The 13,984-nt window shown below is 48.7% G+C and overlaps 2 protein-coding genes and 1 long non-coding RNA gene across 6 annotated transcripts in view; 1 reads left to right on the top strand and 2 right to left on the bottom strand.

Moving 5' to 3' along the window:
• The window catches only part of MEFV (MEFV innate immuity regulator, pyrin), a 22,036-nt gene extending 20,297 nt beyond the window's left edge, over positions 1 to 1,739 (bottom strand). For both annotated transcript variants that reach the window (XM_017511151.2, XM_037732311.1), the window contains exon 1: positions 1,127 to 1,739. The gene's annotated coding sequence lies outside the window, so the exon portion shown is untranslated. The remainder of the gene's footprint in view (positions 1 to 1,126) is intronic.
• A 5,136-nt stretch (positions 1,740 to 6,875) lies between these two features.
• Positions 6,876 to 9,941, bottom strand: LOC119468519. Its single transcript, XR_005197213.1, has 2 exons — positions 9,821 to 9,941; positions 6,876 to 7,147 (listed from the first exon to the last, which is right to left on the bottom strand). It is a non-coding gene; the product is annotated as an uncharacterized LOC119468519 (long non-coding RNA).
• A 134-nt stretch (positions 9,942 to 10,075) lies between these two features.
• ZNF263 (zinc finger protein 263) overlaps positions 10,076 to 13,984 on the top strand; it is an 8,543-nt gene continuing 4,634 nt past the window's right edge. The window contains exons 1-4 of one of the 3 annotated variants that reach the window (XM_017511153.2): positions 10,076 to 10,832; positions 11,671 to 11,851; positions 12,598 to 12,668; positions 12,933 to 13,059. In XM_017511153.2, coding sequence (XP_017366642.1) covers positions 10,446 to 10,832; positions 11,671 to 11,851; positions 12,598 to 12,668; positions 12,933 to 13,059 — 766 coding nt within the window. In that variant the 5' untranslated portion in view covers positions 10,076 to 10,445. The remainder of the gene's footprint in view (positions 10,833 to 11,670; positions 11,852 to 12,597; positions 12,669 to 12,932; positions 13,060 to 13,984) is intronic. The other 2 variants (XM_037732312.1, XM_017511154.2) reach the window with 2 other exon arrangements.

Genomic DNA, 13,984 nt, shown 5'->3' on the forward strand with positions numbered 1-13,984 from the left:
CACTCTGCTGCCCAGTGGTGCAATCATGCCACTGCAATCTCCACCTCCAAGGTTCAAGTGATTTTCCTGCCTCAGCCTCCTGAGTAGCTGAGATTACAGGCGCCCGTGACCACCATGCCTGCCTAATTTTTGCATTTTTAGTAGAGGCAGGGTTTTACCATGTTGGTCTCGTACTCCTGGCCTCAAATGATCTGCCTGCTTTGGCCTACCAAACTGCTGGGATTACAGGTGTGAACCACCACGTCTGGCCCACTCAGAAGAGCCCCCCCTTTTTTTTTTTTTTTTTTAAAAGGAGTCTTGCTCTGTTGCCCAGGCTGGAGTGCAGTGGCACTGTCTCAGCTTACTGCAACCTCCGCCTCTCAGACTCAAGCGATTCTTCTGCCTCAGCCTCCTGAGTAGCTGGGATTACAGGCACCCACCCCCATGCTTGGCTAGTTTTTGTATTTCTATTAGAGATAGGGTTTCATCATGTTGGCCAGGCTGGTCTCAAACTCCTGACCTCAGGTGATCCACCTGTCAGCCTCCCAAAGTGCTGGGACTACAGGTGTGGTTCACTGCACCTGACCTCAGCCTACATTCTTATAGGAAAGTGTAAACTGATATAAACAAATACATAATGTATGCAGAAGTGATAAAGAAGTGGGAGGAAAAATAGTAGAATAATAGGGTTAGTGAGTGCAGGGAATTTGTTTCATCTTTTTATTTTTTTTTTTGAGACAGTCTCACTCTGTTGCCCAAGCGGAGTGCAGTGGCATGATCTCGGCTCACTGCAACCTCCACCTCCCAGGTTCAAGTGATTCTCCTGCCTCGGTCTCCCAAGTAGCTGGGATTACAGGTGCACAGCACCACACCTGGATAATTTTTATATTTTTAGTAGAGACGGGGTTTCACCATGTTTGTTGGTCAGGCTGGTCTCAAACTCCTGACCTCGTGATCCGCCCGCCTCGGCCTCCCAAAGTGCTGGGATTACAGGCCTGAGCCACCGTGCCCGGCCCTGCGTTTTCTCACCAACTACGAAGCAGCACTGACACTGCCCCCTTTGAGGTTCCGTTTGTTGAATCCTGTCCTCTAAGGTGCTGCCCACTTCCTCTCCCCGCCCCGTGCTTATGCCATTCCCACTCATCACCTTGTTTTGCAACTGTTTACGTGTCTGGAAGCTCCACGAAATGTGGGAAATACGAGACTCAAATACTTGGGGCCATATGACGTGGGAAAGTTAGTTGATTTTTCTCAGCTTCCGTTTCCTACCAAATGCGTTGCTCCGGCAATTCGGAGAGGTAACCGTGTCGGGCACCGTGAGAGGAACCGCCAGTTGCGTCCTCGGACGTCCGCAGAGCCATGGCACGACTGTCAGGGGCGCGTCTGTGGGGAGGAGGAGGTCCCGTCCCCGCACAGCCGTTCCCTCCAGGACTCCTCCCGCCGATGCCCAGCGAACCCCACGCCAGAGCGGAGGGCGGCGCCACCCCGGGGGTCGCTGGTCCGGCAGCCCCTCTCTGGCCCTTCGTCCCGAGGAGAAGGGGCCTGGGGAAGAAGACATGCTGGAACAGCGACCGAGGATAAAGAGGAAGTGTCCGCAAGGCGCCAGGACGCGCTGGGGTCAAGAGAGACACGACCTGCGCCTAATTCCCACCGGGGTCTGGGGCTGACTGAGGGAGGGCCGGCCCCACGGCAGCGTCTGCCGAGGGGCTCATAGAAGGCGCGACGGACACTCCAGACGGACCCCCGACGCCCCGCCCTCACGCATGCACTTGCGCGGACCACTCCCAGAAACACGTCTCCCAGAGTACCCCGGGAGCACGCGAACCAGTTGGAGAGCGGATGGACCGGAACCCGTGTCTCCGAGTCGCAGCGCCGTTGGTCTGATTGGCAGCCGCGACAGCCTATAGCTGCTTTTCGCCGGAGTTGCCGCGCGCCGTATATCGGGAAAGAGTCGTTGCAGTCTTTGGTATCCCGGGCGCGGCGCGGCGAAGTGGAGTCTGCGTGTTTCCTGGCGTCAGGCGGCCCACGGGAATGGGACGTCCCGGGGCTGTACTGACCCTAAAAGCCTTCCACCCTTTATTAGCCTGTCGCCTTTCTTCATTCATGTTTACAGCAAATACTTTCCGAGTGCCTACTGTGTCCCACTTACTGTGCCACGTGCGAGTGTGCACGTGTCAGGCAAGACCCCTGTTCCAAGCAGGCCGAGAACAGAGAAACGGTAGTTACCAGTTATGACAAAAGCTGTGAAAGGAACAGATATTTCAGCCCAACAGCAGCATTACCGTTTTCTCAATCAGCAGAGGCAGGCTAGAGCAAGGATTCTCAAACTCTCTACCCCCTCAGAACCCTGGAGTACAGTTTCCTTTGGAAAAATCTACTAACATGAGCCAGAGAGGTAATGGTTTGGCTCAGAGAAAGCACATGCATCTGGTTTCTTATTTCAGGAGCTTCATAGGCATAGCCCTCTTTCCTCCTCCCCACCTCCCCCAACTAATGCCAGACCAGTCACTACTTTTTAACTGTTTTACGTATTGAACCGTCAAGAAGGATTTCCTTTGATCCAACCGTATTGCAGCCCACAAAAAATCTTGGAAAACCAGCTAGATGGTCTGTTTTTCTAGGTCCTACATTCTATTGAAGTTCTATCCGTCAAGACTGTTATCTTCAGGTAAGCATAAGGAGGCTGTATTCACATTCATGGTAGTCTCAGGGGCACTTTCGTACACATATCATAGTGATAATCCTAGAACACTTCCCCGCCTGCCACACTTGCCATTTAGTCAGAAACTATAAATCCCTTAAATGTCTGTCACCAGAGCACTGGCTGAATAAGTTTTGGTAAATCCATTCCATGGACTACACTGCATCCACTGAAAACAGTGCAGTGAATTTCTGTGTGCTAATGTGCAAAGATGGTCTATGTATTATTCAATGGAAAAAGCACGTCTGCAGTACAGTGCAGATAGTATGATCCCATGTTTGTAAATAACAATAAAAAAAAAAAAGTTAAAATTTATCTGGAGGGAAACGAAGAAATAAATACAGCTGGCCGAGCGTGGTGGCGCACGCCTGTAATCCAAGCACTTTGGAGGCCAAGGCGGGTGGATCACCTGAGGTCGGGAGTTCGAGACCAGCCTGACCAACATAGTGAAACCCCATCTTAAAAGAAAAGAAACAAATATGGCTACCTCTAGAGAGTAGAATTGGGGGTAGGAGTTGGCCTCAAGCAATTCCCTGCCTCAGCCTCCCAAGAAGCTGGGATTACAGGCACCCGCCATCACGCCCAGCCAATTTTTTTGTATTTTTAGTAGAGACGGGGTTTCACCAGGCTGGTCTTGAACTCCTGACATCGTGATCCACCTGCTTGGCCTCCCAAAGTGCTGGGATTACAGGCGTGAGCCACTGTGCCCAGCTGTTTTAATTTTTTTCAATTAGCATTTTAAAGTTTTATGACTCATGAAACATAGCCCACAAATATATGCTCAGTGTGAAATAATAAAGCAAAATAAAATATGGCAAGCTAAATTTTAGAGGAGAAACTTCATATTTTGCTCCATTACTTTTATAACAGAAAATTTTACAAATTTATTGCCTGGGACTTTGTTTCACTGGGGTGCATAAGATTAGGCAAATGATTTTTAAAAGCAGACTTTCCTCATAGAGAAAAAATATTAGAGGTTTCCAAAGTAGAATGAGTTTAAATTAGCAAGTCAAATAAGGAACCTTGAGCTAGTACTGAACGAAACACATCCCAGACCTATCTCCTAACACATACATACACATACACACACACATACACACTCTGCAGGCATAAAATTTATGTAGACAGACTGTTCTTTAACTAGGGCATAATTGTCTCATGCCTCAATTCCCCTGAAGCTCCAGAGCAGAAACTGAAATTTTAAAAATGCGATTGAGGTAAGCTGAAATGACTAAGAGGCCATTCGCCCAAGAAAGCTTTGGTTCTTTGAAATAAAGACAGTGCCAAGGCACGTATCTCAGCCAACCTCATGTGATATTTCTCTTACTGTCCTGCAGAGGGCATCTTCATGTGTTGGCTCCAGAGCTGCAACTGGAACCACAGTGGACACCCCACCCTCCAAGGACAATCCTCTGCAGAAACTAGCAGCTGGAAACAATTCTTAATGCTGCAGGAAGTGGTTAGGATAAAGTGACTGTGTGAGTCAGAACTAAAAGTGGAGTTCAAAAACCACAGAAAACGTTTCCAAAGCTGTCTGTGAAGGGAGATGTCAAAATACGAAAAATTACAGTTTCGGAACTGCAATGGATGACTTAATTGATGGAGTTTATATGTGCCAAATATTGTGTGTGCTTTACATTGCCACATGTGAGTATTTCATAGCGGGGTATGACTGGCAAGTGAGATACCTACCCTCTCTGTACCTGTTTCTATCAACTGTGAAATGAAGGTTCTAGAGTTGTGAAGATTAAAGGAGCTAATACACATAAAGCACCAAGAACAGTGCTGGATACAAGGTAATAGGTGTTTCTACCTAGTCTTCACTATGCTCATGTGAAGTGGATGTATTTATTTATTTATTTAGAGACGGGGTCTCTATCACCCAGACCGGAATACAGTGTTGAGTCATGACTTAGCTCTTTACAGCTTTGACCTCCCCAGCTCAAGTAACCTTCCCACCTTAGCTTCCCAAGTAGCTGGGACTACAGGAATGTACCACCATGTATAGCTGTAGTCCCAGCTACGCAGGAAGCTGAGGTGGGAAGATTGCCCCTCAAATAAGACTCTAGATACCGGTGCCTTTCTCTGAAATTTTTGAAACAAAATGCCTAATTAAAAAAAAATTATTTTTGGTAGGGATGGGGTCTCACTATGTTTCCCAGGCTGATCTCAGACTCTTGGGCTCAAGCCATCCTTCCTCCTTGGCCTCCCAAAGTGTTGGGATTATAGGCATGAGCCACTGCGCTTGGCCATCAAGGGTGTTGATATATTCAATTTAACACAGAAAACAGGCAGTTGTACACGCCAACTTGCCCACAGCCACACACTACAAAGAACTGGATAGCCAACATTCAATTCCATGATGTGTCTCTGCAGAGCCCAAGGCCTTTCCCCTTGACTTTGCTGTCTCTTGGCATCTGTTAGCTTCTTAGCAGTCATCAAGCCACACCCATCATGATACAGAGGACGACACAGACCTCCAAGGTAACTGACTGACTTGAATTCTCACACATCAGTGCAGAGCTGGGACTGGAATTCAGTCCACCTAACTGTGTTTGGAAGAAAGTCAAGTGTTTTTGACTACATCTAATATCTGAAAGATAGAGGCAGAAGCAAGAACAAATAATGTTTGAAGTAGGCTGTGAAGAATTAAAAACATGAGAACATGGAAATTCAGAAACACCCTCTTCAATATGATTCCTTTCAGATAATCTGAGGCCCAAACAGGACAGAAAATCACAGGCCAAACTCACCTGAAGGAGGGCTGACAACCATGGCAGACAACAGGGATGTTGCTCTCCATTCATCCTAAGAGCAGTACATTCTGTCCTGGAACATGGCATGTTTCTTTATACAGACAAGTAAGACTATCTCCAAGAGAAGAGTTGCTACCACTAACCCCAATAAGCTGCCTTGAAAGAGCTGGTGGTAGGTATTGGAAAATTAATCTGAGTAATTAGGAAACAAAATCTGAAATAAAAAATTCCATGAACAATACCAGCAAAACCCATAACTAGACATAAATTTCATAAGAAATCTGCAAGACCTGTAAGAAGAAAAATATACAGGATTACAGAATTTTAAAAGTTCCAAATCATTGAAGAAATACACCACAATCCTGGAGGGAAGAGTTAATATTATAAATATATCATGCCTTCCTAAATTAATTGATAAATTATAAGCAAATCCAATTAAAATTGTAACAAGATTTTTTTTACATTTTTTTTTTTTTAAATGAGAAGAGATCTTGCTGGTTGCCTGGGCTAGTCTCGAACTTCCAAGCTCAAGCCATCTTCCTGCTTCAGCCTCTCAAAGTGCTGGGACTACAAATGTGAGCCACAATGCCTAGCCATAACAAGATTTTTTTTCTTTTTCAGACTGGGTCTCACTCTGTTGCCCAGGCTGGAGTGCAGTGGGGTGATCTCAACTCACTGCCACCTCTGCCTTCCAAGTTCAAGTGATTCTCCTGCTTCAGCCTCCTGAGTAGCTGGGATTCAGACATCTGCCACCATGCCCAGCTAATTTGTTTTTATTTTTAGTAGAGACAGGGGTTTCACCATCTTGGCCAGGCTGGTCTTGAACTCCTGACCTCAGGTGATCCACCTCTTCAGCCCCTGAAAGTGCTGGGATTACAGGTGTGAGCCACTGTGCCTGGCCCTAATTTTTGTATTTTTAGTAGAGATGGGGTTTCACCACACTGGCCAGGCTAATCTCGAACTCCTGACCTCAAGTGATCAGCCCTCCTCGGCCTCCCAAAATGCTGGGATTACAGGCACTGTGCTCAGCATATAGACGGATTTCTTGATTCTTTTTCCCTTTGTGTCTGTTGGGGCTATAATGTCCCAAAGAGCTTCTTCACTCATTTGTCTGGTACTTACACTGGGATGGCAGAAACAGCTGATGACTGAACATCTGTTTCACTCCATATAAATAGCTTGGGCTTCCTCACAGCATGGCAGTTTCAAGATAGGCTTGTTATATAATGTTAAAAAATGAAGACAAAGTCTTCAAGAAATCCATTTTATAAACAAGAAATCTGGTCTGATCTTTGATTTATAATAACATTCACTGAAATACAGCATACCAGGTCGGGCTTGTTCTGTTACCAGTAGAGGGTCTTGATACAAGTTGTCCAGGCTCCTGGCATTTTGAACAAAGAATTGGACAAAATGCACACCAAAGCAAGGTAAGAATGAAGCAACAAAAGCAGAGATTTATTGAAAGTACACTTCACAGTGTGGGAGCCGGCCAAGAAGCAGCTTAAGGGCCTGGATATAGAAACTTCTGGGGTCCAAACACCCCTTAGGGGTTTCCATTGGCCACTTGGTGTTCACCCCATGTAAATGAAGTGGTGGCCTGCAATTAGTCTCATTGTTTACAGACAACAACAAATCTGAGGCAGGAGAATTGCTTGAACCCGGGAGGCGGAGGCTGCGGTGAGCTGAGGTTGCACCATTGCACTCCAGCCTGGGCAACAAGAGCGAAACTCCATTTCAAAAACAACAACAACTAAAAAGTCTGATTCTGATTGGTTGCAAAAAGCAATTTTTTTGTTCAATTTCCTGTCTGCCCCTCAGAAAAGGTGGGTATTGGCAAAGAGAGCAGCCTCTGGTCCTTTTGTTATTTATGGGAGGAAAGTTGGGGGTTTTCTTTTCATTTAGTTCTGGGAAGTCAGGGTGAATCTGTCTTTGGTTCCATGCCTCAGTTTAAATACATAAAACCTAATACCTATATGACCACCATCCACAACTAATCAATGGCAGTGTCTATTTGTTTGACTTTGTTTCTATTTTGCAAGAAATAAAAGCACCCCTGAATAATTCTCCATCAGAGAGAGAATGTGCAGCCACTCCAGCACGGTGCTCTCAAGGTAACCAGACTTCTTACATTGGCTCCAAGTGCAAATTCTCCTAGCAAACAAGATACAGGTTACAAGGCCTTTTATGACCTTACCCTGGAAGTCACACTGCTACATTATTTCACTGTATTTCATTGGTAGCAGTCACAAGCTGCCCAGAAACAAGGCAGAGGGGCAGACGCCCCACTTCTTGATGCAATGAGTAGCAAAAAAAGAATCTGTGACCATGTTTAAAACCCAGAAGATTTGGCTGTTACAGATTTGTGAAATTTTAAAAAGTTAAAAATTATTAAAACAAAAAACCCAAGAGACAAGGTAGTGGAAGTGTACCTCTCCCATTCACTGACCAAGATGATGGGCCCCTATTCCTTCGCTACTGACTTTCAGTCTCCCTTCCCCTTAAAAAGTCGTCTTACCAAAAGTAGATAAATCCATAAAGATGGGAAGAAACCAGTGCAAAAACGCTGAAATAGCCAAAAACCAGAATGCCTCTTCTCCTCCAAGGGATCACAACTCCTCACCAGCAAGGGGGCAAAACTGGATGGAGAATGAGTTTGAGGAACTGAAAGAAGCAGGCTTCAGAAGGTGGGTAATAAACTTCTCCAAGCTAAAGGAGCATGTTCTAACCTAATGCAAAGAAACTATGAACTTTGACAAAAGGTTAGACGAAATGCTAACTAGAATGAAGAACATAAACGACTTGATGAAGCTGAAAAACACAGCATGAGAACTTTGTGAAGCATATACAAGTTTCAATAGCTGAATCAATCAAGCAGAAGAAAGGATACCAGAGATTGAAACTCTGAGGTCACATGTCTAAGCAAGGCTTTCCAAAGTGGACTTTGAGTATTATGGGGTCGCTGGCTCTGCATTTGCCACGACAGCCTGCGGAGCTGTCATCTTCTCTAGAGTAAAATAGAAAAAAAAGTCCACAAATAATAAAAAAAGAAAAAAAATACAAAAAAACCCCAAACATCCTGCGTAGTGGCTCACGCTTGTAATCCCAGCAATTTGGAAGGCCGAGACAGGCATATCACTTGAGGTCAGGAATTCGAGACCAGCCTGGCCAACATGGTGAAACCCCATCTCTACTAAAAACACAAAAATTACACGGGCGTAGTAGTGGGTGCCTGTAATCACTGCTACTCGGGAGGCAGAGGCAGGAGAATGTTGGAACTCGGAAGGCAGAGGTTGCAGTGAGCCGAGATCACGCCATTGTACTCCAGCCCAGTCAACAAGAACGAAACTCTGTCTCAAAAAAAAAAAAAAAGAAGAAGAAAACTGAAAATATCGGTACTGTTTTCACCTAGTCATTCCAAAATGACCCTTTTCAATCCCATACTAATCTTATAATAGTCTCACCTTTGGCAACCGACTAGCTGTGTGACCCCAGGCAAATGACTTATCTCAGTGCCGCCACCTGTAGGAAGGGGCTGCTATTAGCATCTACTTCATACAAACGTGTTTTCAGGATCGATCTGCATATAAGGAAGCGGTCAATATAAGGTTACTGGTTTGTTATTCAATCCCAGGACGCTTCTATTTGCGGATCTCATGGCCCCGGGGACCTGGACCGCCTCACAGCTGGGCAGCCCGGCTCACAGACAGAAAACCCACAACCGCGCCCAACAGGGAATCGGCCCTGCGGCCCTCCTGCCACTTGCCCCCCCGCGATCAAAGCCCACGGTCCAGCTGGAAGCCGATCCCGACCTTGCTGGGCTGGGCAACGCACTGGAACTTAGAGAATGAACGGCAGGCGCCGCACGCCTTGCGCAGGTTTAAAATCCTTTCTAAAATCGGAAGCAGGTGCCGCGAGCCCGGCCTTGAGCGCTCCTCTGGGACGTCCAGGTGCAGAAGCGAGCCCAGAGCCCAGCAGAGGGTCCCCGCGGCTCCGAGCCTCACGCCACACCCGGCCTCGCGGCCTCAGAATCGCCCATCTCGCGGGCGTTCTCCCAGGGCGCACGCGCAGTGGCGAAGCCGCGCCGCGGACTGCATCTCCCAGCAGGCCACGGGTTGCAGGCCACACTCTCCCCTTGTCTAAAGTCCCCTGTGTAAGAGTCAAGCATCTGCCAAGTGGCACAGTTGGCACACTGACGGGGCGGACGGCTATCTCCCCGGCCTCCCTAATGCCGAGGGGGCCCCCGGCTTCTGGAGCCGCCGAGGCCCCAGGGGCGAGTGGGATCCATGTCAGCCAGACCAGAGTAGCCGAAGCGGGTAGGGCCTGCCTTGGGGAAGGATTCCTCGGGGGAAGCTTATTAACAATTCAAGTTTCCAGGCCTCACCCGGACACTGAAGCACTGGAGAGTGCGTGGCGCTGGGATCTGCTAAGCGCTCGAAAGCAATTCTAGCCCATGTCGCCCGCCAGTCACACCCGTCAGTCGCAACCGCCTTGGGCTTGTTTTCCTCGCTTGGATGTAGCGGCCCCGCCCCCAACCTCCTCCCAGACTCTCAGGGCTTGTTCTGTGGCCCCGCCTCTCTTCTCCAATTGGCCCCTCGCTCGTCCCGCCCCCGCAGGGAAATCTTCCCTTCTGGTTGGTCGATGGTGAGTGTGTGGCGAAACCTGACCCAATGGGTGCTGAAGTTCGCGAAACGTGATCCGGAAGTTGGTCACGAGCAAGCGCCGTGGGCTTGTGGACGCCTAACTCGCGCGCTGGGATTTCCGGCGTGGGAGCTGAGATCCGAGTCGTGCGTGGGTCCTCAGCAGTGGGAGGAGGGCGGTGCTCGGTTCCTGCCTCGAGGAAGTCCTGGCGCGGATAGGCCTGGGGGTCGGCGTGGCAGCGCCGGGAACCGACTGAGGCCTAGGCGCCGGACCCAGCCGCGCATTGGCTGGCCCCGGGGCTCCTCGGCGTGGATTGGGAGCCCGTGGGCACGGCTGGTTTCGGGCTAAGGCGCTCCGGAGACCTGACGATGACGTTGGTCCCGGGCTCTCAGGAACGGGAAGGGCTCCTGATAGTGAAGTTGGAGGAGGACTGTGCCTGGAGCCCGGAGCTGCCCCCGCCTGACCCAGGGCCGAGCCCCGAGGCCTCCCACTTGCGCTTCAGAAGGTTCCGCTTCCAAGAGGCAGCTGGTCCCCGGGAAGCCCTCAGCCGTCTCCAAGAGCTTTGCCATGGGTGGCTTCGGCCTGAGATGCGCACGAAGGAGCAGATCCTGGAACTGCTGGTGCTGGAGCAGTTTCTGACCATCCTGCCCCAGGAGATCCAGAGCAGGGTGCAGGAGCTGCATCCGGAGAGCGGCGAAGAAGCGGTGACCCTTGTGGAGGATATGCAGAGAGAGCTTGGGAGACTGAGACAACAGGTGAGAGAAAGAGCTGTTTTATCTGTGGTTTGTTTAGCCCCGAGGACTGGGACATCCCGCCCCCGGTCACATTCAAGTATATTGCTCCTCGTAGACTTTACATGGGGAAGAGGACTTGTGGTTTAACCTGAAACACACATCCTCCAGATTTTCCCCAAATGAAGAGAAAAAGCAATGAAGAGTGCCCTGTTTCCAAGCAGAGGCAGTGTCTGCAACAGTTAGTGTTAGCCCTGGAGTTAGATCGTCAGCGTTCAAATCCTTAGTCTTACTTTGGCAAGTTAACTTGATCTCTTTCGGCCCGTTTTCCTATTTGTAAAATGAGGATATTAACATACTTTCTAGAGTTTAGAGGGAGAGTAGCATGTAAAGTTGTGATCACACTGCTAGCTTATAGTTAGTGCTTAGTACTTGTTAGATGTTGTTATGTTAGGATCCATGGTCCGGTCTTCTCTGCAGAGCTGGGTCTCCGTTAATTGTGAACTTTGAAAAACAATTTGGCACCGAGGCCCTGAGGTCACTGGCCCCCAGGGCCACCCAAATTTAGCTTATCCTGTAGTGAGGAATAGAAGCACCTAGAAAAGGTGGGGAGAGCAAAAGGGAGTGAGGTGTATCTTATGAGCTGTGTGGGGAAGGTGTGCTCTGGGAGTGGGCCCTTTCCCTAACCCCTCCCCTTCCACATGGGATCAAAAAAGCCTTTAGTGTAAACCATTTTTCTGTTGCCTGGGTCCAAAGGGATCGCCTGAGGTTCTCTGATGAAGGTTTGCTCTCAGAATCCTATACTAATTTCCCTTTTTCTTGGGCCCTGTTGTGATGATGAGTGATGTGGGTTGGTTCCCAGGTCACAAACCATGGGCGGGGAACAGAAGTGCTTTTGGAGGAGACTTTGCCTCTGGGAACAGCACGAGAGTCACCGAGCTTCAAGCTGGAGCCCTTGGAGACTGAGCGAAGCCCTGGCCCCAGGCTGCAGGAGCTGCTAGGCCCCAGCCCCCAAAGGGATCCCCAGGCTGTAAAGGAGAGGGGTGAGGAACAGTTATCTGGGCTGGTGGGAGGGAGGAGGGTCTTGGGGGTTGCCCCTGACGCTAGCAGGATGTAGCGCTGTTGCTAAGAAGGAGGAGTTTCTGAAGTTCAGGTTCTCTCACATGGAATGAAAGACTTGGAATTGGTGGTGTGGGTTCTGGAGCTAGGGGGAGGGAAGGGAGTCTCTTAGTAGAGCCCTTTTTTATGCAGAACAGTGGCGATTTACAACTACTTGAAGGCCTGACGTGGCGGCTTTTGCCTGTAATCCCAGCATTTTGGGAGGCCAAGGTGGGCGGATCACAAGATCAGGAGTTCACAGCCAGCCTGGCCAAGATAGTGAAATCCTGTCTGTACTAAAAACAGAAATTAGCTGGGCGTGGTGGTGGGCGCCTGTAATCCCAGCCACTCGGGAGACTGAGGCAGAGAATTGCTTGAACCCGGGAGGCGGAGGTTGCAGTAAGCCAAGGTCGCACCACTTCCATCCTGGGCGACAGAGCAAAACCCCGTCTCAAAAAAAAAAAAAAAAAAAAAAAAGCTACTTGACTGATGAGGGGTTTGGAGTGCTACTCTTAGTATTCCTTTCCTCTCACTCTGTCATTTTGGGTATCAGTTTATTAGGCCTTTGTGCAGTTTAGCACATTCCCGAAAGCAGAGACTGGGTGATGGGGAATGGATACTGTGTTCTAATAATCCTTGAGTTGCCAAGAATTAGGAATGCCATTCTCATCATAATTTCTGTCACCTTCAGCATTATCTGCTCCCTGGCTTTCTCTTTTTCCTCCTGAAGGGAACATGGAAGACAAGATGACTGGGCCCCAGGTGATGTGGAAGTTTCCGTTGTCTTCCCCCAGCACCCTTCCTTCCCTGAGTGTTGGGGGTGGGGGGTTCTGCCACGTGGAAGGTCCTTTCTCCCTTACCACAGAGTGTCCCCCAGTTCTTTGTGTCTCACACCTCACTTGTAGGCCTGACACCCTTCTTCCCCCATGATGTGTGCTTGGCATCCCTCGATTTTGCCCCTTTAACCCATGACTCTGAATTGTTCTTGGTGCATCAGGGGCTAAAGGAGATCTTGTGCTGTTTCAGTTGCCTGAGAGCTTAGAGGACGTGGCAATGTACATCTCCCAGGAGGAGTGGGGGCATCAGGATCCTAGTAAGAGGGCCCTCTCCAGGGACACGGTGCAGGAGAGTTATGAGAATGTGGACTCACTGGGTAAGGACTTCTTTTCCAGGGATGATGACTGCGCCATTTCTGACCAGGGTCCTGCCCCCTTTTCATTCACCTCCTGGATACAGACTCTGAGTTTTGCCAAGAAGCCTCCACAGGAGATTTCCCCTTGTCTAAAGTCCCTTGTATGAGAGCCAAGTATCTGCCAAGTGGCACACTTGGCACATGTAGCCCTGGACTGGAGCCCCAGCTGCCAGAGCCTAAGGCGAGTCTGAGCCATAATGGACTTCCTAGGGCAGAGTGAATCCAGTGCAGTGACAACCTGCCAGCATCATACACATGCAGTGTCCCAGGATACTGGGGGGCTCTAAACGGTTGGTTCCTTGCAGTTTCAAGATGCTTATTCTTCTGAGCTTGCCAGTGTTTCCTGTGCTCTGTTAGTGTTTCTAGGCTCATCCCGAAAGACAAAAATTTCAGGGGTAATGACATCAACATTCTAGTCTGTCAGCTCTCACAGTCCATAAAAATTCAGAAAGCGGGGAGGATCTTGTGGAAATTTGGAAACAATGTATAGTTCCAAAATAGGCTAATGAAGCATAAACTAGAACGCACCTATGTCTTGAACTATTACTGAGAGATACAAAATTATACCTATGAAATATGACAGACTGACATATAGTTTGATTTAGGTGGAGGATATGCAGGTATTTATTGTACAATTCCCTCAACTTTTCTGTATGTATGAGAATTCTCCTAATAAAAAGTTGGGGAAAGTCTTAAAAACATAAGACTGTGTACATTATGATTATACCTATGTTGAAACATGCCGGTAGAAAGACTCACTGCCGGCTGGGCATGGTGACTCACACTCGTAATCCCAGCCCTTTGGGAGGCTGAGATGGAAGGACTGCTTGAGCCCAGTAGTTCAAGACCAGCCTGAGCAACACAGGGAGACCCTGTATCTTTAAAA

This window comes from Cebus imitator, unplaced genomic scaffold (assembly GCF_001604975.1).
Source record: "Cebus imitator isolate Cc_AM_T3 unplaced genomic scaffold, Cebus_imitator-1.0 Scaffold444, whole genome shotgun sequence".
NCBI lineage: Eukaryota > Metazoa > Chordata > Mammalia > Primates > Cebidae > Cebus > Cebus imitator.